Below are 26,163 nucleotides of genomic sequence, written 5' to 3' on the forward strand. Positions count from 1 at the left end.
TCGTAGAGTTTTGTTGTAGATTGTGGTTGGTTATGTTAGTTATGGTGGAGATAGGTCGTGTTACATTTATGTTCGTTATGGTTCTAGTTACAATTATGTACAATTGATCTTTGCAGGGTATAGTGGTATTGTTGTAAATTAAGTTTAGGTGTTCACATATGTATGTGCCAAATCGTTTTTGCATGTAAATTTTACTAAACCATGTGGTCATTTTCTTGCTAATATCCAAATGTATGATCCTTAGAGTCAAGCTAATTATAAGTTACTCATTATGAATTAAGTCTTGCGAGTACCTTCGTACTCAACTGCTCTACAGGTTTTGCAGGTGAGGGAGAGTTGGTCTTTGGCTAGTTCACGCCTGCCGAGGGTGGTGGTGGATATGAGTAGTGCATCTTACTCTGTTGGCATGCTTTTATGATGGAGCCTAATGGTATGTGGCTCCATCCTGCTTTTATTGTATAGTTTTAGTCTTCCGCTATGTAGTTTCTTTTGCAGGTTAGTAGTTGAGTAGGTTTTAGTCTTCTCATAACTCTCTTTTACTGTAAATTGTAATAACTTGGTAAAACCTTAAGAATTTGTAGTGTAATTTAATTATTTGCTTTTTCTTAAGCTGTGTTGTAATGCTATATGTTGTAAAGGCACGTGTTCCGGTCCTAGAAGTAAACATGTGCTGGGACTACCGGAATAACATTCTGGTTAATCATCGAGGTTTTGATTGTGAATAATGATCCTCCTGGAGTTTAACTAGAATACTGTTTGGACGGTCCCCCACACTCAGGTTCTAAAATCAAGTTTTCAATTTTTATAGTACTGAATACATATGCTAGGTTTACAAATACACCGATATACTATCTATTTTAATAAATACGCTAACATATATTATCAATTTTTTTATTTTTATTCCTATTGACGAAACCACCACATCAGTGGCCGTATGACCAGCCGGCTCCATAGCCATTGGTCTTGGAACATCGCCAGCTTGAACCACCATATCCAGTGCCGTCTCCACTACTATTGATTTCTTTCCTGTTATGACCCGGTGCACAGACTGGATGTTCTCATCAGCCGTGCTGCTTTCCACCTCATCTAAACCCAATACTTTGTCGCTTTGGCCAACAGAGTGCCCAGCGGAAAAGATCAAATCTCCATGGTTCGGAGTGGTACTATGTATCATTATGGTGGCCGGCAAGCCAGAGGGGACACTGCAGGAGAGTTGCTCCCAATGAATATGAACAACTACTAATGATACAGATATGGATGTTAAAATCTAATTTAGATTCAGTGTCTAATTCGATAAAAAAAAATTTAGACATACAAAATACAACTCATAATCTGACATGGGTGTCGGAATCCGATTCGAATTTAGGATTTTCAATTTAAAAAATGAAGACGGATGTCCAAATAACACTGACAGCCACCCCTCCAAATTGGTTGTTCGCATTTCCTCTTGCATATTATATGCATTACCTGCCGGTTCATAAAACATAGACATACCCTGGTTTTCTACGTTAGACATATTTTTGCGTTTCTTCGTTTCCATATCTTCCATGTCTTTGTCTTGGTCAGAGCCGTTCTTCAGGTTTTGGTCACTGTGATCATCATGGACTATTTGCTATGTTTCCAAGAATATTTAGTTTTCCCTATCTTTTGTTTGGCCAATATAATGAATCCTATGGATTAACACCTTTTGTATTGGTAGATATTATGTTGTAATATTAATTGATGTATGATTATAATACTATTCTATTATAATCTATATGTATTAGATATTGATGTAGAGACTCATACATAAGACACGATTATAAATTGGGGTTTGATAGCCACCGTACTGGTAGTAGCACACAGTATGACAATGATAGGGCATACATGGCCCAACCTCGGAGTAAGGTTGCAATCGAATCGGGTTTAATTAGACACTAGGAAGAGAGGCGCGCTACGCTGCGCCCGTTATAATACTTAATCAGAGCTTTGCCTTCAGGTTTGAAAACGTGGGTACAATCGTCAGAACGGGTGAATGTTAGGTCTCGAAGAACAATTATTGGCAACGTGCATCAATCGTAATGCATTGTACACGCATGAGCGGCCATTGTAGATAGAGTAGAACAGTTCAGTCATAGTCTAAGTATACCAAGCCTGATAGTCTAGCATAAGTAGCTAAGGCATGTTCAAAGGTTAACCATATCAAGCTTGATGTTTTAGCGCAAGCATTGAAGCAACGCCGTTTTGTTTTATCATGGCGTTGCACAACGTAAAATATTTACAGCATGATGTTTGTCGGTACAATATTTCGGTGCAGATATTAGTGCGGTGATACATATTACTGGCATGTCCTAAAATACATAGTAGGTCCTATGGCAATGTAGGCTAGGGTGCAAACAACCGCAAAAGGTGTGGCTTAGTAATAGATGGAGATGCCTTCTTATAGTGTGCTGCGCTGAGAGGATTGAACGGGTAGCATTTGCAGCTGTGTTGTCTACATTTTATAGGAGGACATATTCAAAATTGCAAAAGGAGGTCTTCATCACTAAGTTAGCTGACCTGTGCATATGAGAAGATGAAGATATGTATATTATCACTGCCTTGCCATGAAATGTGTAGTATGCAAAAATATTGATGCTATGTTTTGGTTGTTCATTAGAGATTACCTAGGTTTCCTCTGGTAAGTCATCGAGGATGAGCTTCCTTACTGTTGAACGTTTGGTTATAGTACGCTCATCACTAAAAGTTTTTCATTAAGATGTTTTTTTTCAGTGTATGAGTACCTGTGCTAGTATGTGATCATAGTTGTATGAACTGGATTTGTACCTGCTTGAGTCGGCATTTTTTCCTTGTTCATTGGCTTGAGGAGATCGAGGTCGTTTGTGAGTAGCAATAGCAGGGTGATCTGTCTGTTTGCAAAGAGAGAAGTAGAGGTGAATAGAATTGAAGAATAAAAAGGATTGGGTTGCCTTGTTTTTGTTGAAGAAGGTTTGCATCTGGGTCAATAGGGGAAATCATTTACCTCTAGGTTAGGCGGTGTTTGCATCGGAGGCGGGGTTAATGATGATGATGTCTCCTGTATCAGAGAGTTCAATGGTTGTGGTACATCAGTGACTATTGTGCAATTGGAAATGATATGTTTGAGAAAAGAAGGGGGAACAAACTTTAGGCGGCGTTATTTCGGTTGCCTTTTGGGAAGATGAACCTCCAGCCTGTCCTTGAGCATTAGTTAATATTGAGGGAGCAGTGGGTTGTTCCTGCAGGGTTGCTACAGGAATAGTTCTGTTGTTAATATGGTGAATGGAATGCAAAATATTGGTCAATAATCAGGAAATAGAGATGGTGATAGTGTGGGATTACATGGAAGTATTGGTAGAGGCTGAGTGATTAGGAGATTGCCAACATTGACAATGCCGTCAACTTGATAAGAGAGGTTTGGCCTTTGAAGGGCTCCAGGAGAAACACTAATGCGTAATCTGAATTCCCTTCCATAGAGTCTTGTTATTTGTGGTGGAACGAAGCCCTCTACGCCTCCACTTGATGCAATTAGGGCGTCGACTGGCATTCCTATTATTTCTTCACCGACGGGACCAAAGAAGACCAATTCAATAGATGGTGGGTTGGGGTCATTGATTGGCATTGCTGGATCAGTGGCGATAACAGCAAGGCGATATCTGTGATGAACATCATGGAACAGGAAGGATCAAATTGTAATGTATCAATCTATATAGATATATCATAGATATAATCTTGTAGATGACAATAAATTTTAGGAATGAGAACCTGGGTTCCCCATCTGTGCTGGGACATTTTATGCATGTGCATTTATATCTATTGCCATGAGCTTGGATTGTTTTGTTGCATCTTTGACAGGCCAAATACCACCAGGATTGGTTGCGCAATAAATTCTTCATTTTAATAGTTGCAATGTATCTGTTGCACTGGGGAAAGCAAAGAGGAAATAATATTCAGAGCCATGGTAAATGTATATTGAATGCATTAGTAATATAATGGCTTACATAGATAGTATGTGGGTTTGTCAACATTGCCAAATCTGTAACAGTGGTTTCAATTGGCCCAATCTGCGATGGTGCTGGACCATGCCAGATTGGCTGTCGTAGCCCATGTGGATAGCTAGACACGTAGAGGATTAATGGACAAAAAGATCAGGCATGAAGGAATTTCATATTTTATATGGAGTGAATTTATTAAACCTGTCATGGAGGGCAGCGGCTTCTGGCAGGTCAGGGTTTAAATACCATCTGCATATTGTGGACCCTTGAAGTGATAATTTTCCTAGATATTATACATGAAGAGCATTAAAAGAGGCACATTGGATATGCATATTGGAACATATCTGCATACAGGAAGGATATACTTACCTTCATGCCATGCACATGTTACAACGACAAAGAGAAAAACCAGAGTTTTGGTTTTAGCTATTTCCATATACTGCTCATCATTGAAGTCATAGGCATGCTGGTTCCACAAAGCGACGCGAATAGTTTCTCTACAGGATATAATTAGTAAAAAGATGAGGTAATGAAGGGAATCAACGGTTAATTTTGTACTTGGTTTCTACTGCTAATATAGGTAGTTACAATAAGTAAATGCTGTAATATTTAGTGAGTAGGTACCTCCCGTCTGATATGTAAATGTTTCTGAGTGGTTTAACGCCATTCTTCGTATTTTGTTGCATGATACGTGTGCACCCTTCAAAAATCCCAATAGCATCTATGTTGCATAATGTGTTAATAGCAGTAGGTAATGAAGTAGAATAAATTTAGACTTTGCAAAGTAAGCGAAAGCATGGAATGGCAGAATAAAGATTCAGAATGTTGTATATGAGGCAATGTCTCATTTATCAATACCTGATGAAAATTCTTGCACACCCACTCTTTCACGAAGTTCAGCGAACGATGCTATTTTACATGCATACATTGGAAATGTGTCCGGCACAGGATTCACTTCGACCACTCTTGTATATTTTGTGAACCGCATCATGTATTCATGATCAACAGGTCGGTACATTGTACGGGCAGGACGTACTTGAAAATATTGGATATAGTAAACGGAATTTTCTTTTAGAATTGGCTTAAATTGTTGAACCCAATTTTCGGGGATCTGGCCTTCCATGGCAGTTCCCTGGACATCATCAGATAACATAGGTGAACTGGGGGGAGAATGAGAAAAATGTATCAGGACAAAATTTATGAACCTGTTCATCAAGAAGTATGAGATCAAGCCTTAGGACTTTAGCCGGTTGAGCTTTGTCGGCATACTCAGAGAATCGGAGTACCCTTGTTCTGACTTGCCAATTATGTGAGTCGGATGTCACGTCTTTGAGAAGCGAGTATTGCATCCTGCACATATAAAACAGGGTGTCAATTAAAGTAGCACAATATGATACGAAGCATTAAAAGATAGGAGTGTAGGAGTGGCATGATAGTTGGAGAGAAACGAAGGTAACGCTGACAATAGAAGCTAATGCAAATGGGAAAGTCGAAAGGTTGTATAGGTTTTGGAATGAAAGCAGTGAAAAGAATAAGGAACCCAAAGGATGAACTAAAGTATTGAAAGGGCACAAAATTTAGAACCCAAAGTATAGCACAGAAGGAAGCAAAGGAATGTAAAATGAATGATGAAATGAACATAGAATGTAAGTGTAACATTACACAGGGTCAATCAATGGAGCACAATATGATAAGTGATGCATTAAAAGGTATGGGTGGGCTCATACTTAGAGAGAAACAAAGGTGATGTTGGCATTAGAAGGCAATATGAATGGGAAAGTCGAAAGGATGTATAGTTCTTAGAATAAAAGCAGTAAAAAGAATAAGGTAACGAGAGTAAACAAACTAACTTGCATGTATAGGGCCGAAGATTCGATCTTCCTTAATATCATCGAGATATTCATGAAGTTTCATATGGAATACACGAACTACCATGTCTGATCTATCACATGGTTTCTGGCCAGGTTCAAAACGAATAGCCTCTATAATCTCAGGCCACTTTGGGTTGCAAGTGAATGTGGTGAATTTATTGGGCGGCCCATACACGCGACAAATAGCCATGCAATCTTGATAATTCTGTTGCATATACCTTTTACTACCAATAAAGCTAGAAGGCAACATCTTTTTAATCCCAACATCTTTTCCTGTGGAAGCACCGTGGCATATGGCATCTGATATTCCTTGATATGTTTCAGATCGTAAGAGGTGTTGATTAAAGAAATGAAAGGAAAGGCGGCTTGCTTCAACACATGAATAAGCGTTGACACCAAATTATTGGGAAAGCCGACCACAGCAAGTGGCTGGATTAGGCTCATGCCTGCGATAATGCATGTAGTAACAATAGAACTCCATCATAGAAACGTCCTCACGGGATCCTACAGTACCTAAATCAGCTTCCTTCAACTTGATAGCAGTATGAAAACCTTTGTCGCCGTACGGAAACAATAGGGGATACTGCAAAGACATGAGTACTGGATGGATTGGGGAAATCTGCTTGAATTGTGAGGGCTGAGCTTCGACGACAACGTCGAAAGTAGAAGTATTAGCAGAAGAACCATCAATTAGTAATCCTGCTAATTCAGAAGAAGTTGGAAGGGAATATCTATCATCATGTGTTTTTACAGAACCGATAAGTTTCATAGCAACATCAGGTGCATTTGGAGACATGAGTCTATCTCTTGCCATTCGAAATTTCTTGACGAATGGATTGACCCTATTCAACATATCAATAAGGTCAGAAACAATTTCAGGATTGGGTTTATCAGCCTCTTCTGCAGGGAACATGTTCAATCTATTTTGTAATTCATTAAGAGTGTCATAGATGTACAGTTGTGCGTATTCAGGACGCTTGCCAATAGGGGGGATCAACGAACCAATACGATGATGAACAACACCATTAATACGGAAGACATAAGGACCATCACCAGTATTAATAGATCTATCAACATCAACTCCAAGAGAAGTGAAGGCAAACAAAGAATTATATTGTTGGATCATTCGCATAAAACTGTTCGATCGAGAACCAGCATCAAAGCGAATCAGGTCCTGCAACGGTGGTGGAAAAGGCCTATGCATAGGTAATGATATTCTCCCAACACGACAGCAATTCTTGTAAACTGTACGATGCTGACTGACCGAGCTTTGACTCTCAATCCTCTCTTGGTACCAGAAAATCGCAGAACACCTATCGCAGGCATAATCGGGCCCACCATAATAAGAACGATCCTTATATGTAGCTATATGACAACAAAAGCGAGACATACCAAAAATGCAAGCAAATATGTAAACAACAAATATGAGGAACAAATAGAAGGCGGCAGGAACAGAACTATATGAAGGAACAAAAGTATACCTTTCAATATATCAATGTATTCCTGAGGAAATGAAAATATGTGATCCATACGTGGGCCCTGTGGAATAAGGCCTACAATGCATCGAATTTAAACGGGAAACTGCGAATAAATGCATATGCAAGGATAGAATAGGCATGCACATAGGGCACAGACCTTGCCTTATGATAACCCTTGCCTTGTTGAACCGTATTCTCTTGGCACGGTTTGCGTTGGATTCGGAACGGGAAACAATAGGCTAGAAATGTTGGCCTATAGTTTAGGGTGGCAAAGAATAAGAAGTGGTAAGAAGCAATAAGACCAAGAAAAAGGAGGCAGCATAAAAAGGAGGGAAAAGATTGGTAAAGAAAAATGGTACGATGAGGCAGCATAGAAGCACCAAAAGCACCTAAAAATGAAAGAAGAAAAGGAAGCAAAAAAGGTATTACAGGCCTAGCAGATGTACCCGGGCGTTGGGAAGCAGCAGATGTCGACGAAAAATCAAGGCCTTCACGAACAGCCCTACTTCTCTTAGGAGGCATGCCTCAAAATAGCAGAGCCATAACAACGCCATAGGAACAAAAGGGAATGGATAAATGAAGGAATGCAATAACAAATAAGCAGACAGTAGCGCATAATACATAATAGAGAAAAACCAGGATACCAAGAAGACAAAAAACCCATACTGCAAGAAACCACGAAGCACAGAAAGCAGGCATAATGAATAGAAAGTGAAGGAAGAAAAACAGCAAGAAAATATGAAAAGAAGGCAAATAATTATTTACTTCAGAACACCATAGGCATACCACAATAGCAGCCACTAATTAAAAATGTAATTTAGTGATTAAATGAAGCCACAGGAGGCAAAATAGCACATAACAAAATGGCAAATCCAATGGTTAAACAAAGGCACAACAGGTAGGTTAATATGTAGTAAGGCATGTACTAACGTAATGCGTAATTCAATGTGTAAACAAAGGCAATTTAATGAGGAAACAAAGTTGCAGGAGACGAAGTAGCATATAACAGAAGGCATCGGAAGCAAAATAAGACATAACAGGATCAGTAATTCAATATTTAATCAAACGCATAGGTAACATATTAGCGCACAATAAGCGATGGATGGAAAAAATTGGGTATTCTACAAATGGAAGACTAAATTTAGTGGCTAAGGAAAGCGACAGTGGGCGAAGCAGAATATTATAAGGGACAAATAAAACAAAGTTGCAGAAGACAAAGCAATACATAATAGAAGGTGCCAGAGACAAAATAATACATATCAGGATAGGTAACCCAAAGATTAACCAAATGCAGAGGAACTACATTAATCCCAATAGGATCGTTAATCCCATGATTAAGCAAAGGCACAATAGGTGCACTAATATATAATGATACGGAAAAGCGACAGTGGGCGAAGCGGAATATTATAAGGGACAAATAAAACAAAGCTGCAGAAGACAAAGCAATACATAATAGAAGTTGCCAGAGACAAAATAATACATACCAGGATAGGTAACCCAAAGATTAACCAAATGCAGAGGAACTACATTAATCCCAATAGGATTGTTAATCCCATGATTAAGCAAAGGCACAGTAGGCGCACTAATATATAATGATACATGAACTAATAAAATATATAGAATCCAATGGGGGAATAAAGGCACAACACCTAAAGGAACACATAATAAAATTAATAACCCAACGATGAACCAAAGGTACAGGAAGGCAATATAATATAAGCAGCTCAATAGCTAATTGGAAATAGAAAAGTTCGATTCTAGAACATGACGGATTGATAGCACATATAAGAACCTACGAAGGATTGGTAACACATATAAGCACCTGTTCCCTGGAGAGAGTACGCAGCCAGGCAGTGAAGAGGACTGAACGGGTGACAACGTAGTCACAGGAGGTGAGGCTTGGAACAGAAGGTACCGGAAGCAAAGTAAGACATAACAGGATCAGTAATTCAATGTTTAACCAAACGCACAGGTAATATATTAGTGCACAATAAGCGATGGATGGAAAAAATTGGTTATTCTACAAATGGAAGACCAAATTTAGTGGCTAAGGAAAGCGATAGTGGGCGAAGCAGAATATTATAAGGGACAAATAAAACAAAGCTGCAGAAGACAAAAACAATACATAATAGGAGGTGCCAGAGACAAAATAATACATATCAGGATAGGTAATCCAAAGATTAACCAAATGCAGAGGAACCACATTAATCCCAATAGGATCGTTAATCCCATGATTAAAAAAAGGCACAGTAGGCGTACTAATATATAATGATATATGAACTAATAAATATATATACAATCCAACGCGGGAATAAAGGCAGAACACCTATAGAAACACATAATAAAATTAATAACCCAATAAAGACACAACACCTAAAGGAACACATAATAAAATTAATAACCCAACGATGAACCAAAGGTACAGGAAGGCAATATAATATGAGCAGGTCAATAGCTAATCGGAAACAGAAAAGTTCGATTCTAGAATACGAAAGATTGATAGCATATATAAGAACCTACGAAGGATTGGTAACACAGATAAGCACCTGTTCTCTGGAGGGAGTACACAGCCAGGCAGTGAAGAGGACTGAACGGGTGACAACGCAGTTACAGGAGGTGAGGCTTGGAACCTTGCACAGAGGAATAAATAATGCAACATCAGGAACGGAACCAAATGAATGGAAAAGAACGCGTAAAAGCATAGAATCAAAGGTAAACACAAAGGTTATCAAAGAAGAAAGGGAAAGAACCGAGTGAAGTGAGGAGGCAGCGGAGAAGGGAAAGAAAGGGGAAAAACTTATGATGCAGCCGAGGAAAGAAGACGACACAGGCGAGGATGTCTGCTGTGTTTAATGCGACTGACTGCCGTCTCGCGCAACGCGCACGCTAAAGCCTTCACCGGCGGACGTTTCCTGGAGCACCGGACACGTGGAGGGAGGGACGGGGCTCGGGTCCTCTAGTCCAGCGACGCCTGTCCGATAACGGCGTTGCCGCGCGGCGAGGCACGAGTCAGACATTTCTCGGAGCACCGGCGAGGCACGAGGCAGATGTTTCTCAGAGCACCGAACACGCGGAGGGAGGTACGGGTATCGATAACGGCGTTGCCACGCGGCGAGGCACGAGGAGCCGACGTACACGAGCGGGAGCGCCGTACGCGTTGAGGGAGACCGGAGCGCCGAACGCGTGGAGGCTGATACGGGGCCCGGGTCCTGCAGCGACGTCCGTTCGAGCCGTTCGAGCACAGCGTTGCAGTCCGATCAGCGCGGGGAGACACGCGTAGCGGGGAGGCAGCTGAGGCTCCGATTCGATGTACACGGCTGAGGTTCTCCGATTCGATGTACACGAGGCGGAGCGTCGGACGCATGGAAGGAGCAGCGAGGCTCGATTCTGCCGGCGACGTCCGTCCGATCAGCGCGGGGAGACACGCGTAGCGGAGAGGCAGCTGAGGCTCCGATGGCCTCCGAATCCTTCCGTGTTAAAAGGTACATATAACTAATTACATATTTTATTTCTTTTTCGCGGATTTGAAGTTGCACACAGATATTGTGTAAAATCCCATAAATAGTAAATAGTGCACAATGATCTTATCGAGTAATCAAAATAGACATATTATTTGCTTGATTGAATTCGAATGGAAAATACAGGTAGAAACAACATTTTCAAATATGTTGGTTTTTAGAAGGTCCAATAATAATTCAAAACTTTGTGATCGATACCTCCCAAACGCAGTTGTTTTTAAATTACACGAAAAATATCCGAGTCTGATGCCAAAATTGACAAATCCGAGACAGTCTGTCAAAATATCCGAAGATTGAACGCAACTTGGGACTTGGGAGGTCTGGGCAACAAAGCACTACGGGCGACTAGGCATGGTGATGAAAATCATTAATGACATTGGTAGCAACTAGCAACGGCGATGGGTAGCCATATTTTGGGGCAAAGAAATATGAATATTTCTTGATAACCACAAAATTATAAAAAAAAATAGAAGTACTCTTTCTGATCATAAATATATGTCGTTTAGGAAAAGTTGTGTTCAAACTTTTAAAACTTATAGACTAATAAATATTTTCAAAATATTTAGTTTGGAAACCTCAAAATCATATGTGTAGATTTGCCTTTAAAATGCTTTTATAATATTACAAATTCAATGTATTTATAAATATATTCTTATAAAAATTAGTGGCCAAAATTTTACATTAGAGATCGTGTCTTATCTAAAATGATATGTAGTTATGACCGAAGAGAGTAAGTTTTTCTTCCAGAGAAATAATTTGAAGTTGGTCCAGTGAACAGTGATCGATCTCGCCGACCCAAATCCTAAGTCGAATAACTAATTGGTTAAAGCCTAGTGACAGCCCAAAATCTGTACACAAGCCGGCAACCGCAATGCCGCATCCTGCTCCACGTGTGCCGCGTGACACTCCCTTTGTTCTGTTTCGCCACCGCCACCACACCGTCGTGGTGATCACCACGAGGTTCTCCTCCCTACTCATGATCTTCTTCCTAGGAAAATTCGTCTCCTCGGCGGCAGGCTCACATTTTTCTTAAGGTTCCACGCTGCAGACAGTAGTGAAGGGAGAAGGGCAAGGAAACCCTCCCCCTGGTGCCTGAGAAGCCTCCCTCTCCCGTGATTGATGCTGCGGACTAGCGGACATCTCCTCCCACCAACCTGGATCCATTTCATGTTGCCTCTTTTGCCTGCTATACCGCTTATTACCTACGCAAGAGGATAATACATTTGCTTGTATTTTTTTCTCCAACAACATGTGCTTGCATTTTTAACATAGCTTGATAGATGGACTAGGTTTTGATGAGATTTTTAGGATAAAATTTGTGGAGGTTCGTGCAACGTGGGTTATGAATATTCAATTATGGACTAGCTTCCACAGTGGATTTCATTTGGTCCTGGAATTGCGAGGAATTTAGTGGTGCAGTATGGTTCTTGCTGTTACAGTTGTTACAGATGTGCATTGGCAAATTTATGGTATTCTCGAAACTGCATCTACCATTGTTTATGTTTTTTGTGGGGTGACCTACTTCCTTGTTTGCTTCTATTCTATGAACCATTATTGAACAATTGGTCATAAGCTCTGGTGCTATGAAGGCACCTAATTAGCATAAAAACACATCCTTTTATCTTTCTTTCTTTTTATCTATTTGGTGGGTTCACAGTTCATCAATAAGTTTCTCAATCTGTAACATGGAAAAATCAATAATATGCATCTGTACTTATAATTGCTAGGAAAAAGAATCAATTCAAACGGTGCCTTATTTGAAAGAACCCTTCTTCTGTGAAATACATATCTCATGTCTAATTCTTACCTCATATTTACAACTGAGCTGCACTAGCTAAATTAGTGCTAGCATAGTAATAACTCATGTTGTATCTTGGCAGCCAGCCACATCGCTTCAATCAATTCAATGTTGTCAAATGTATCCTAATGTTATCCTCTTTTGTTGCCTAATTAACAATTTGCTTGATGTCAGGGCCCATATGCGGATGGACCGGTCCAACCCAATGGCCACGGTAGCAACCGAGGAGACGACTGTTGCCACCGTGCCGACCTGGGGTGTGTGGCCAGCCAAACCTTAGTTGGTCGCCACACACCATCCCCTCCTCCAAGCCAGCCCCGTTGGCGAGTAACCTTAAAATAAGATGATAAATCATTAGGGAAGCTTGGATTGTTTATGCAGGAGGGAATCAATATAAAAGATCTCATTCTTTAGTTTACTTAGGTGCCAAGTAACTTGCCTCTCTACCTAATGAGAGGAGCTATTCCCTAGAGATCAATTAAGAAAGAAAAGGTTTCCCTCATCTCTCTCTCTGCGCTTGCCCTGTAGCCACCACCCCTCCCTCTCACGCGCGACACCACTACCACGCCACTGGCCACCACTGGCCGGCCTCGCCTCTCCACCTTCAAGACTCCCCTCCCCTCTAACCACTATTCTCTACTCCCTATACCCCAGAGATCCCCAACACATAACATCCTGGTATCAGAGATGGGTTCCATTGCTTCTTCGGCCACCATGATTGGAGCTGCCATTATGTCCAACATTCGAACTCGCAACTGTGCGCGCACATGGATGACAACTGATGTCATCATCTTCTTTGACCATCACATCTACTTGCCGATATCATCCCCTGTTCTCACAAACATCATCAACACCATGTATGAGTCAGGCCAGGAGGTCATGCGAAAATTTTGTGTAGGGATTATTCACATGCCTCACTTGGGAGGGCACCAACGTATGTTTCCAGCTTCTGTCATCCTTCTACAAGAGCTGCCACGTTTGACGATTGACTCCAACAACGTCATCTTCACCAACTAGGCTATGGGTTCTTGATGGTGGGCAAGGGTATCCTTCTTCGTCTGCCCCACACACCGCTCCCCTCCTTTGGCGCCAAGGGACAACAATCACTCCAGTGTGGTTTTCAAACTGCTACGACTTTAGGGAACACAAACTGACAGCACGTAACTCTTTTCTCTTCACCTTGAATGTGTACTTGCTACCATGCCTGTCTTTTCATTCATGATTCTATGACAAACCACCAGAGGAGACTGCCTTCACCATGGACATCGGGATCTAACGCCACTTCATCCTAGTGCCAGACACACTGTGGGTGAACCGACATGTGACGGGACCAACTAGATGCCTCTTCACCATGCAAGGCTACATTGGTGACATCTCCTACCAGTTCTAGCATTAATTAGACCATACTTGGTGCAGCTTCATCAGTAATATCATCCTCAGCGAGCTTCACACCTTGACCTGGCATCGAGGCCCTGCCACAGAGCATCATGAGGAGGTGTATGGAGGAACTACAACATGTGGGTTCCAGCTCAAGGCAAGCTAGAGTTTGAGGACGAGGAGATGTCTGGGTCCATACATGGATGGGTCGGCCAATGGGCCAACCCAACCTAGTGGCCGCGACAGCGACCAAGGAGGTTGTTGCTGCTACCATGCTAACCTAGGGCGTGTGGCTCACCAAACCCTATCTAGTTGCCGTACACCCTGACCTCTTTGAACCCAGCCCCATTGGCGAGTTATCTTTAGAATACGAAGATAGATCATGTAGGACTGAATCAATTTATAAGATACCATCCTTTAAGTTTACTAAGGTGGCAAGTAACTTGCCTCTCTATATAATGAGAGGAGTTGTACCCTAGAGATCAATCAAGAAAGAAGAGGTTTTCATCCTCTCTCTCTCTACGCCTGCTAGGTAGCCGCCACCCCTCCCTCTTGCGCATGCTGCCACCACCACAGACCGGCCTTGATGCTCCACCTTCAAGTCTCCCCTCCCTTCACACCATTATTCCCTACGCCCTACACCCCATAGAGCCCGAGCATGTAACACTTGACTTCTCAAAGTAGGATCTAAATAAGAAGGTATGCTTGCCCTATGTTTAGTCAAGTTGAAAGAATGCACATACTGCAATTGATTGAAAAAAAAGTTATTGGACATAAATGTCCTAAAACCTATAGAAGAAAATCATATTACCCTAAAATATATTATGGAGGTGCTGATATCTACCATAATTAATTTACTATAGAAAATATTCCCTTGTTTTTACTTCCATAGTTCATTAGCTATTTTTTTAGCTTTTATACTTCATAGATGCTAAAGTGCTCATGCAGTAGCAATGCTACATTATTGTTTGCAGACCCAATTATTTATAAATCAAAATTTCCAATTTGCTAACCAGAATTGCATATACGAATTAGTGATAAATGAGTTAAATAGTTTGTATTTTGTATTTTCTCATATTAATTTGCTAACTATATTTATGGTTGGATTGGACCAAGTCTGATGAAGTCAAAGACTGTGGTATAACAACAGGGAAATGCAATCATTATGATCAAGAATCATGTTTGGATTGTGGTGTGGTACCCTTGTTTGTTTTGCAATTTTTGTAAGACCAACCTTGCATAGTGAAATAGGTTTTAGTGCTCAACCCACCAATATCACATTATTTCTTTATATTGTATTCATGTATTGCATTCTTATTTTGTAACAATCACATTAATTAATTTTGGTGTATGTTCTTTGATAGAGCAATGAACTCCAAGGAGAGAGTTAGGAGATTTGTGACGATGGAAGAAGAGGACCATGAATTGTTTGTTTCTTGTAATCTTGCCTGCTTTGCTTTTATCTCTTGACGAGGAAAATGTCAGTCACTTAGTCTATACATCAAATTTGGTTGGTAGTAAATTCTGACAAGAATAACAAAAGCCTTGAGAATTGAGATGGACATGAAACTCAGTCTGCATCTGCATCTTCTATTCTTTTACCTCTTCAAGTGAGATAGGAGAAAGTAGCGGAGAAAAGGCCCAGGAAAATGACATTGTTGAGGTATTGGAGAGCTTCTTGGAGTTTAGGAAGGAGCAAATTAAGGAGTTTTTGAATGAACTCAGTGCCAAAAGATGTGATGATGAGTTTACAATTAGTAGATGCATTGCTGTTTTGCAATCAATAAAGAACTAACATGTGATAAAAAAAGTAAAGGCACTACAAATCTTCTAAGATGGGAATAATAGAGAGATTTTCCTCTTGAAAAGCCAAACATCCGCCTTATATGGTTCAGAAAAAAATAGCCCCATAAGCATGTGCAAAGAAGCTAACACCTCATATGTTATTGGCTACAGAGTAATGGATGTTCTTTGCATGTTCTTTTGGTGGAATGTTGGAAACAAATCTAGCTACTATTGTTTCAGCGTGAATGCTAAATTGTTCATCAGCTCATGTCTAGTTTGCTTGTTGGACAACAAATTCTTTTTCCTGTTATATATGTAAGCTTGCTGGTCCTATATAGGTAAATTAATCTGCTCCATTACTCAACTTTAGTTAACCTAGTTCATGCTGGTTCTGTCTCTGCAGCGCTTGCATTTACTATATATGTCATAAATGTTGTACTAGCAAAATAAATCAGCAAAGATTTTGAATCTAGCGTGCACAATGCACACCAAGAAATACTATTTATTTAGCGTGAATGCTAAATTGTTCATCACTTCATATCTACTTTGCTTGTTGAGAAATACTGTTTATGTTGTGTTGAATATCTTGTCCCAATTACTTATTTCTTGACTTCTAGGCAATTTTGACGGCAATTTTTCTACATGATCATGTTTAGACATGGAAAGCGACCGGATAGTAGTTTTAGCCCCATATCATTACACTTTTTAGCCCTGAAATGCATGAGACCAGGTCTTATGGATTATTTTTTCATGCATGGACTTGGATATGAGCAGTTGGATTTTTTAGGCAACAAGAGTGATCATTAGGAGTGGCATATCGTTATATGTGCCATATGGATGATATGCTGTCTTATCCTAATGAACATGCTTCACTATAAGTGGAATGGTGAGAACTATGCAAGCAATGCCTTTTATGACAATGACATTACTTATCGTGGCAAGGCTTCTCCTGAGGTAAGAACTTTCTTTAGCTGCTTCTTAAGCAAGCCTATGATAGAATTCCGACCCTAAAAGTTCATATGATTTAGTACAAAGCTTAAAGTAAATCCTAAAAGTTCATAGAGCAAACCTCCCTTTTCAAAGAGGCCCTTAGTATTAGCTTATCTATTTTTTTGAATTTTTTAAATGTAATGTTCAAGCATTTGGTGCAGTATAATTTTAAAATCTTTGAGCTAGATGATGATATGCATGACGTTGGAAATTGTGAAATCTCTATTGTGGGCGCCCTTAGGAAGTTGCCTATTAGATGATTGTCACGGCACCGTTAGAACCTCTATTGTGGACTTAGGCAAGCGGCCATGATGAAAAGAGGGACATAGAGCAACATGATATTTGCAGCTTTTAGTGACTTTTAGGAGGGTATTTGCATTTTTTCTCATAGATATAATCATAATATAGCAATGGAATATCTCAGTTTTATGCACATATATTTATTCTAGAATGACATCTATTATAGATGTTGGTATTCTCCTTTCTCCTCTGATTGTGTATATCATCATTTACCCGAACCTGATGCGCAAATCACACAACAAAATACATGTTATGTGCCACCTACAACATGGACCCACATGACATAACACAGGCGGGCCGGGCCCACTCGCGTGACGCAGAGGACCGGGACGGGGGTCGGTTCGATTCGGTTCGGCCGAGTCCATCCTTCATTTCCATTCGGACATTCCCGAATACGCACTCGACGCGACCCCAAGACCGGAATCGCCCGATCCCCACCTCATCCTCGCCGCTGCCGTCGCCGGAGGAGAAGCCGAATTTCCAGCCCGCCCTTCGCCCCACGCCACCGCGATGGGGAGCGCGGACCTGGTTCTAAAGCCGGCGTGTGAGAGCTGCGGCTCCACGTCGGAGCTCTACGGCACGGGGTGCAAGCACACCACGGTCTGCAAGAACTGTGGCAAGTCCATGGCGCGCTCCCGCGCCCGATGCCTCGTCTGCTCCACCCCCATCACCAGGCTCATCCGGGTATGAATCCGTTCTTCCGTCCCCCGCGCGCGTGTGGCTGACCGGCGCTCGTTGTCGTTGGTGCTGGAGCTCCTTGCGCACCTGATCTAGTGTTCGTTTGCGCCGTTTGGTTGCGACGGTATCTGGGTGTTTTTTGGTGCAGTGTGTGCCTGTTAAGGGTTGAGAGTGGGGGAATTGAAATGCGCGACGGTTCGATCTAGGTTTTGATGCCCCCATGAACTGAACTATGTTTTTCAATTCAATATTTTAGCGACCCAGCTTTCATTGCCTTTGTAAAATGATCAGAACTGAAAGGAAGCGGAGAGGCCGGTCTTGCCATCATGGCATTGAGTTGTTACTGGGTTATCTCTGTTTCCAGGACGTTGATGGGATCAGAAATTACCACATTGACTTTGTAAATATGAGATGCTTGCTGGTTTGATTTATGGTTTGGTGGGGTATCATGGAACGAAAATTGTTCTCAGTTCAAATTAATTATACAGTGTGTTTGGGCAAATACTAATCAAGTGCAATGCCAGGAGTCAATTATGGCTAATAGTTTTAGTGCCTCTGATCTTCTAGCACTTAAATCGTTTACATACTGTACAAGTTACATTTCTAATCTGCTTTGCTGAAGTCATTTGTCAGCAAAAAAGTGCACTAGGAAAAGTAACATCCCTTGAAGAGTGCCTGTCAAGGAAATGATATATGTTCTAATTTCTATGGGAGTTGCTGCTGACAGAATAAATGATCTATAATGTTTAAGTTTGCATAGTGGTTACAGAAGCTTCAGAATGTAAACCATTTAAAGAAAAATTGCATTAGCTATTCATGTAAACTTAAAAACTGGGTTTGGTATAATACAATTTCTAGTTCAATTTTGGTGGAAGAATGATGCCTGACATGACACCAACATTGGTGTTGACAATCCAACTAGACTGATGTGGCTTTGCTTTGTGTCAGCAAGTTTGGAATCTGTCAGCCTCCTTTACGTATCATGTGCAGACATTCCCTAAGGACATTGTCACTGCAGGTTAGGTTAGAAGTTAGAACTCATTCTAGTTTCACAACTTGAGGCTAGTTCTTCACTTGGAATTAGTTAATGCTGTGGTTTACCACTTGCAAATTATATAGTCAGATTGTTTTCTGTTATGATAAACACCCACCGGGAGGATAGCCTGGCGGCGTCGGCTGCTAGGAGAGAAAGATTAGATTATAGATGATAGAGACTTAGAATATTGGGGGAGACTTGGATTAATTCTTCTCTTGCTTGGTTACAATGATTTGCAGCTGCCCCTTTATATAGAGAGGGGAAATTACAATCCTAAATCAATTCCAACTCCTAACTTTTCTCCTACCAAACTTATCTCTAAGTAGTCCTAATTCAATCCGACTCCTAACTTATCTCCTACCAAACTTATCTCTAAACAAATCGCCTCGAAGCCTAACATGCCAAACTTATCTCTTAATTAAATCCAACTCTTACTAAACTTATCTCCTAGCTTGATCTCCTTCCATGGTGCTCCTTGGGCCCATACGAGCGCCCGACTGACCGCCATGACATTTTCCTTTTGTCTACCGCAGAAACTGTGTGTTCTGGGCATTACTTGGATTCGCTATTTGATTCATTTGTTCATTTCTCAGTGTGAATCTTTCTTTGGCAGGAATACAATGTACGAGCTAATGCTATCACAGATAAGACCTACTCTATTGGAAGATTTGTCACTGGTTTACCTCCTTTCTCGAAGAAGAAGAGTGCGGAGAACAAATGGTCTCTTCATAAGGAGGGCCTACAAGGACGGCAGATTCCTGAGAATATGCGGGTATGTATTTATGAATTTTTTATTCAAAATATTAACTGAAATGTTTCGAGCACAAAAGAGTAATGCATTTTGAGTCTTGTAGTTTCTTGTGAATCATTTTAATCATCAGATGTACTAATGTAACATTACACTCACCAATTCTCTGTTAGGGGATTATCAACCATCACTATTTACTTCACTAGACATGTGTTCTCTATTTGCATAAAATAGATAAGCCCTTCATCTGTTTTTTGTTAGCTTTATAAGTTTCCATCATTATTGTCTCGCTTGCATCATGCTTGAAGGCGAGTTGCTTGTGCACAGCTAGGATGCCTGGGCAGCTGACTTAAACTCCATATTCTGCAACATTTTCATTGTGGAAGAGTAACAGATAAGGAAAGGCGCAAAGACCCACTGAGCCCCAATGGACATCCTTCCCAATCTGATCCATATCCTCCATTATACATCCCCTAGGCTTCGATCCTCACCCCACCTCTTCTATATCCCAAGCCTCAGCCACTGCCGTGGTAAGCTCGTCGCATCGCAGCTTGCTGAACATGGAGCTGGAAATAAGCAATGGTGATTGATTTCTGCGTCTGCGTACCACTGACTGGATGCCTAGTTGATGATTAGGTGTCACCTAGGTGATATGCCATGCCCTGATGTATTTTATGTCTCATATCAGTGATCGAACTATTGGTGTTTCAATGAGATTATTCTCTTACTGTTGTTTTTGGAGTTGAGAGCAGAAAATGCCACTCCAATGACCAAGATGTTAACAAGCATATTCTGTGTTCATATTTTGTAACATGCGGCTAATGCAAAAGCTTTTATCTTGAAGGACAATGTTGATATTGGTGTTTGGAAATAGATTGGCTACTACGAATGATTGGTTTTGCCCTTCTGGGTTGCCTGTTTGTACTTAGTCTTGAATCTTGCACCAACATAATTTGATGAACAACTTCACTCCTGCCACCTTACCCAGCCTTTCATTCTGTTAACTTTGTTATTTTGGTGATTAAGTTCTTAAACTAGCTCGCATTTTGAACAGCCACTTTGTTTGCCGTTGCTATTAAGTTTGTGCAGGTGGCTCTGTTAACTATATGCATGTCTTTTTGGAACTCCCAGGAAAAATACAACAAGAAACCATGGATTTTGGAAGATGAAACAGGCCAATATCAGTATCAAGGTCAAATGGAGGGATCACAGTCAGCTACAGCTACATATTATCTGTTAATGATGCAGGGCAAGGAATTTAATGCACATCCTGCTGGTTCCTGGTATGGTAATTAATTTGTTTCGCATTTTGTTGTGCATTTGCGCTTGCTGTTGTGTTAGCTTGAGTCGGCTTTCATGTACCTCTGGCTGCTAAGTAAAGTACTATTTTGACTTAAGTCCCATTGATGCAACTTTGACCATTTGATTTTATTGACATATACTTGTCTAGTACAAAAATACAATGTTATGAAAGAATTTTCTAAACAAGATAGTCACAGTGATGGTCAAAGTTATAATGATTTAACAAGACAATACATTCTAGGATGGTAATTTTTGTGACCAGAGGCCAGAGGGGGTAATATACAATGTTAGCAGCAGGAAAATGGTTTTACAATGGTGCTTATTATTACAAAAACTTGATTGACATGATCACATGATTACCAATGTTTAATGTAGTACTTATATTGTGCTTGAGTGTTTAGGCTAGATAGTTTTTTTCTTGATGAATTAATATTCCACTTACTGCTTGGTTTATCTTTTTCAGGTATAATTTCAGTAAGATTGCACAGTATAAACAACTGACATTGGAAGAGGCTGAAGAAAAGATGAATAAGAGGAAGACCAATGCCACTGGTTATGAACGTTGGATGATGAAAGCAGCTGCAAATGGGCCAGCTGCCTTTGGTTCAGACGTGATGAAACTTGAGGCTGCAAATGGTGGGGAAAAAGAAAGTGCTCGTCCCAAGAAAGGAAAAAATAATGAGGAAGGTAATAATTCTGATAAGGGTGAGGAGGATGAAGAAGAGGAAGCTGCACGCAAAAATAAGCTTGGACTCACAAAAAAGGGCATGGATGATGATGAGGAAGGTGGAAAAGATCTGGACTTTGATTTGGATGATGAAATTGAGAAAGGTCAGCTTCTCAGTTTTGCTTGGACTGGACTACTTTTGCAGTTGCAGTTGACCTCCACATCTCTATTTCATAGTCTTATCATCACTTAATTCTGTGATGTTTCAACCCTTATTTGATCAACTTGCACTGCCACTTTAATATTCTTTCTTTGGTTTCAGAGCTATAACCATTAAATTGAGCTATTACATGATAGTTGATACATTTCTACAAGTATTATTCCTAGGACATATTTCATGATTTCCCTTGTGAACACTATATCTTTGGAGTAAACTTCAGATACTCGGGTTTTCTGGATATAGTTTCATAGAACCATGCTTCTTGGCTTGTGGCACATCTATGGTCATATTGTTTTAAAAAGCCCATCTAACCAAATCCTATTTGAGTTGACATGCAGTTCCCACTTGCAGTGCCACTCTGTCACAATCACTGTCATAATGTGGCAATAAAGTGGTGCTGCATGTGGGACCGGCATGTTATCTCGTTATGAGTTTGGTTACGGTGGTGTTGTGAAACTGTTTGACTATAAACCTGAGGTTATATGCCACAAGACAAGAAAAACCTCTTTTTAAATAAATTACTCTTTCAAAATCAAGAAGCATATGCTTGTTGTAGTTTTTACACATGACCATTAATCTTGCTAATTAAACATATACCATACTTTAATTAGGTGACCTCAAATGAGGGTACCACATTTTGTTAGTAGCCTATTGAGTCTTAGCAACTACGCTTAATGTCAGATCGCCGCATTGAAATTCATTTGATCTGTTGAAGGAGAGCTATTCCAAAGTGTTTACACTGCTAAGAAAATATTAATACTGCCTATATTTCCTTAGCATATTTTCTACTCCCAAATTGGCATCTTAGTGGGGAATTTCCTGTATCAGGTGATGACTGGGAGCATGAAGAAACATTCACTGACGATGATGAGGCTGTGGATATCGACCCAGAGGAACGGGCAGATTTAGCTCCTGAAATTCCTGCCCCACCTGAAATTAAGCAGGTAGATATACACTGTTGCTGAAATATTTTGGAGTATAAATTTGTATCTCGTCTTTGATTTATCTCTCTTATCAGTACTGAAAATTGATAGTGTGAATATGAATTTATATGAAACTGTGCACAAGATATCAAGATGATTCTCAAATGGCGGCAAAAAAGTAACCATGTTATTCCTCTTAATCATGTATTGTTAGTATTCTTATAATTATGTCCCTACAAATGTTCCATCCTCTTGTCAGGCTCTTCTTTTTGCGCACATTGCAAATTAGAAGAATTTGTCAATACATATCCATGGGAACAATGCTAGTTTAGCCCGTATATGATTTTATCCAAGTTGTTTATGTCGCTTAGCATGCATCATAATGCATGCCAGGTCCAACAATAGCAATCTATGTTTGACTGCATATTGGAATTTTAGAACAAAACACTTAGTAAGCATGAAGTGATTAGTGGGATGCTTTATCCGAAGTCACTACTTTATCCCCATACCTATAAACAATGGATCTCAATTCGGGAGGAAGAAATTTTAGAGACTCAGTCGTGGTAAGTTTCTGTGCACAGTGCTTCTTGGTATGTTTCCTGTCATTTTGTGCAATGTTAAGTACTGGATACCTATTCATCTTGTTTCTGTATTAGAGTAGATGAGTATTGCATGCTAGCCTGAGTTATGAGAAGTCACCTCTGGCAAAAATACTGCTAGAGGTCTAGAGCAAGAACACCTATATATATGAATGTTTTTGTATGAAGCTGTTCGAAGCAAATAGGTTACTCTTTTTTTTTCTTCTGTCCTTGTGGGTTATTACTTGGTACTTCTTTTCTTTGTTCATAGTGATCTGTGTTCAGTCACAAATGGTGATAGTTCTGATTATGATACATATAGGATGATGAAGAGAATGAAGAAGAAGGTGGTCTGAGCAAGTCTGGCAAGGAATTAAAGAAGCTGCTTGGGCGCACTGCTGGACTAAATGAGTCAGATGCTGATGAGGATGAAGAAGAAGATGATGTACTGATTCATTCTCTTGGAAGTTTAAAATTCTATTTTTACTATGTGTTAGGAGGGTATACTTTTTATCAGTGTTACCTGGACACGGACACGGGTGTTGGAATCCGTCTCAGACTCGGGTGTTCGATTCGGCAAAGAAAATTTGGATACGTGAAATACAACTCGGAATTCGACACGGGTGTCGGAATCCAACTCGAATTCGGGGTGTCCGATTCGGCAAATAAATTTGGACACGGGTGTGTCCAGGTAACACTGCCTTTTATATGTATAGATCTATATAAGAAGAATTCAAGTTTGTCTTTTCTTCATCCAGCAGGAAGATGAGTCATCTCCAGTGCTTGCTCCAAAACAGAAGGATCAACTTAAAGATGAACCTGTAGATAACAGCCCGGCTAAACCAACACCATCAGGACATGCTCGCAGCACACCTCCTGCATCCAAATCCAAGCAAAAGAGAAAATCAGGTGCTGATGATGCAAAAACTTCTGGCAGTGCATTTTCAAAGAAAGCAAAGGTAGAATCGGTGAGTCATATGTGTTCACTTTAATTGTGAAAATGATTAAGTGAGGAACTTTATAATTTTTATACACAAGTATGCTCTACCTTTTCTTTATATTAGTAATAATTATTGTTTGTATAGGATACGAAAGCATCAGTTGTGAAAGAAGAGGCACCATCTTTGACAAAACCTACATCAAAGGCCTCCGCTTCATCAAAAAGTGGGTCAAACGTGTCACCTGTCACAGAGGATGAAATCAGGAGTGTTCTTCTTGCGGTGGCGCCAGTCACCACACAAGATTTGGTATCCAGATTTAAGTCTAGACTTCGAGGTCCAGAGGTACGCATCTTCAGCATCATTGTTTTGTGTAGTTGCGGTCTGCTCTTTACCACTTTTCAAGCTGAGATGCCGACCACAATAGTTAGTGAACAACAGCATTGTTCAACCACTTGGCATTATGTATTCCATGATTCTTTTCTTTTATCGTAAACCTATAACAGTTTTTGAATGGTTAAGTTATGGCTAACATCATGCATGAAACAACCTTGATTTCTCGAACCTCATTAGCGAGCGTGTTACTTTGATGTAAAAATTTCGTAGGAGGAAGCATATATGCAGTCCGTTACTCTGTTTCTATGATACACTCAGCTGTCAAATGTGAAGCTCTTATAATCTGTTCTGATGTCCATTCATCTTGCATTGCAGGACAAGAATGCTTTTGCTGAAATTTTGAAGAAAATTTCCAAGATACAGAAGACTAATGGCCACAATTATGTCGTCCTTAGAGAGGACAAGAAGTGAAGGGCCAAACTTAGGCGTTGACTTTCCCTATTGCAACCGTTTTGTTATAAATTATGCAATGAGATAGATCGCATACGGGACATGATTTTTACATGAGAAGACCTTACGGGAAAAAACAGTATATGAGGAGTTAAGTATAAATGTAGAGGAATTATAATGAGCCGTCTACTCTTCACAGCGGTTTACAAGATGTACGAGTGTATATATATACCTGATGTGTAGAATAGTTACCTGATGTGTAGAATAGTTTTTTTACATCTTGGCTCAGCCTAGCCTACCAAGCTATGTCAGTCGCAGCTTGCGTCCACGCCATCCGCGCGTGCCCCACGTCATGTGGTTGCGCCAAGCTCATGTGGGCCTTGTGCGCATGTGCCGGCGCTAGCAGCGTGCTACCTGCCTAGTGCACGTGCCTTGTGCCATGTGCGTCCTTATATGTCGCTTGTCGTGTGTTAGTGGTGCTCAGTGGTTTTCGTTTAGTATTGTTCAATAGCTTTTTATAGTAGTTGCAGTTTAATAAATTTACAGTAATTTTTATGATTCAAATGTTTTAAAATATTAGTAATTTTGTTTATTAATTCTCGCTTAGTAGTGTTCAATAGTTTTTTATATGACAGTAGTTTTAAGTCACTGAAAAACTATTCAGTAGTGTTAGCCGTCGTTGCTATTCAGTAATATTAGTAGTTTCAATTTATAGTAAATTATTTAGTAGTATGGTAGAAGTGTTAGTAGTTATTAGTATTTTTTAAGTAGTGTCAGTAATTATCAGTTGTGTTAGTAGTATAAATAGTTTATTTAGTAGTGTTAGTAGTTTTTATCAGTAGTTGTCATAGCTTTTCAGTAGCTGTTGTGGGTGGTGGAGGGTCGAGGGCGTAGCGGTTAGGGGCGGGGCATTGCAGTTGAGGAGGCGGTGGCCAGGGGTGGGGCATAGCGGTTGGGGTCGAGGTGGCCGGGGGCGGCAGCGACACATGGCGGGCGGGCGGGTAGGGGCGCGCGGCGCGGGGAACACATGGCAGGTGAGGGGCAGGGATGCTCGGGTTCGTGTGATGGGGTCAGTGGTGGGTTCGGTTGGGTGAGGTTCAGTCAGGTTGGGGTGGAGGGGGTCCGGTTTGGTGGGTTAGGTCTTAGGTGTAGAATAGCACTACTATATACACACATGA

At 40.5% G+C, this 26,163-nt stretch overlaps 2 protein-coding genes across 4 annotated transcripts; one reads left to right on the top strand and one right to left on the bottom strand.

Annotated features, from left to right (window-relative positions):
• Positions 1 to 2,167: 2,167 nt before the first annotated feature.
• LOC133902895 (replication protein A 70 kDa DNA-binding subunit B-like) lies at positions 2,168 to 9,239 on the bottom strand. Its single transcript, XM_062344217.1, has 14 exons — positions 9,164 to 9,239; positions 5,198 to 5,342; positions 4,851 to 5,124; positions 4,617 to 4,713; positions 4,362 to 4,489; positions 4,194 to 4,275; positions 3,999 to 4,113; positions 3,763 to 3,920; positions 3,340 to 3,653; positions 3,144 to 3,247; positions 3,002 to 3,055; positions 2,806 to 2,888; positions 2,646 to 2,718; positions 2,168 to 2,538 (listed from the first exon to the last, which is right to left on the bottom strand). Exons 2-13 carry the CDS (start codon positions 5,339 to 5,341, stop codon positions 2,646 to 2,648), a joined length of 1,626 nt encoding a protein of 541 aa, XP_062200201.1. The 5' UTR covers position 5,342; positions 9,164 to 9,239; the 3' UTR covers positions 2,168 to 2,538.
• An 8,229-nt stretch (positions 9,240 to 17,468) lies between these two features.
• Positions 17,469 to 25,261, top strand: LOC133903463 (transcription initiation factor IIF subunit alpha-like). Of its 3 annotated transcripts, none has more exons than XM_062344851.1 (9): positions 17,469 to 17,793; positions 19,437 to 19,595; positions 20,703 to 20,854; positions 21,337 to 21,704; positions 22,589 to 22,704; positions 23,584 to 23,706; positions 24,020 to 24,220; positions 24,347 to 24,544; positions 24,911 to 25,261. In XM_062344851.1, exons 1-9 carry the CDS (start codon positions 17,620 to 17,622, stop codon positions 25,004 to 25,006), a joined length of 1,587 nt encoding a protein of 528 aa, XP_062200835.1. In that variant the 5' UTR covers positions 17,469 to 17,619; the 3' UTR covers positions 25,007 to 25,261. The 3 variants fall into 3 exon arrangements, with proteins under 3 accessions (XP_062200835.1, XP_062200834.1, XP_062200833.1); XM_062344850.1 differs by having other exon boundaries at positions 24,023 to 24,229; XM_062344849.1 differs by having other exon boundaries at positions 17,470 to 17,793; positions 24,020 to 24,229.
• The last annotated feature ends 902 nt before the right edge of the window (positions 25,262 to 26,163 follow it).

Source organism: Phragmites australis, chromosome 21 (genome assembly GCF_958298935.1).
Source record: "Phragmites australis chromosome 21, lpPhrAust1.1, whole genome shotgun sequence".
Lineage (NCBI taxonomy): Eukaryota > Viridiplantae > Streptophyta > Magnoliopsida > Poales > Poaceae > Phragmites > Phragmites australis.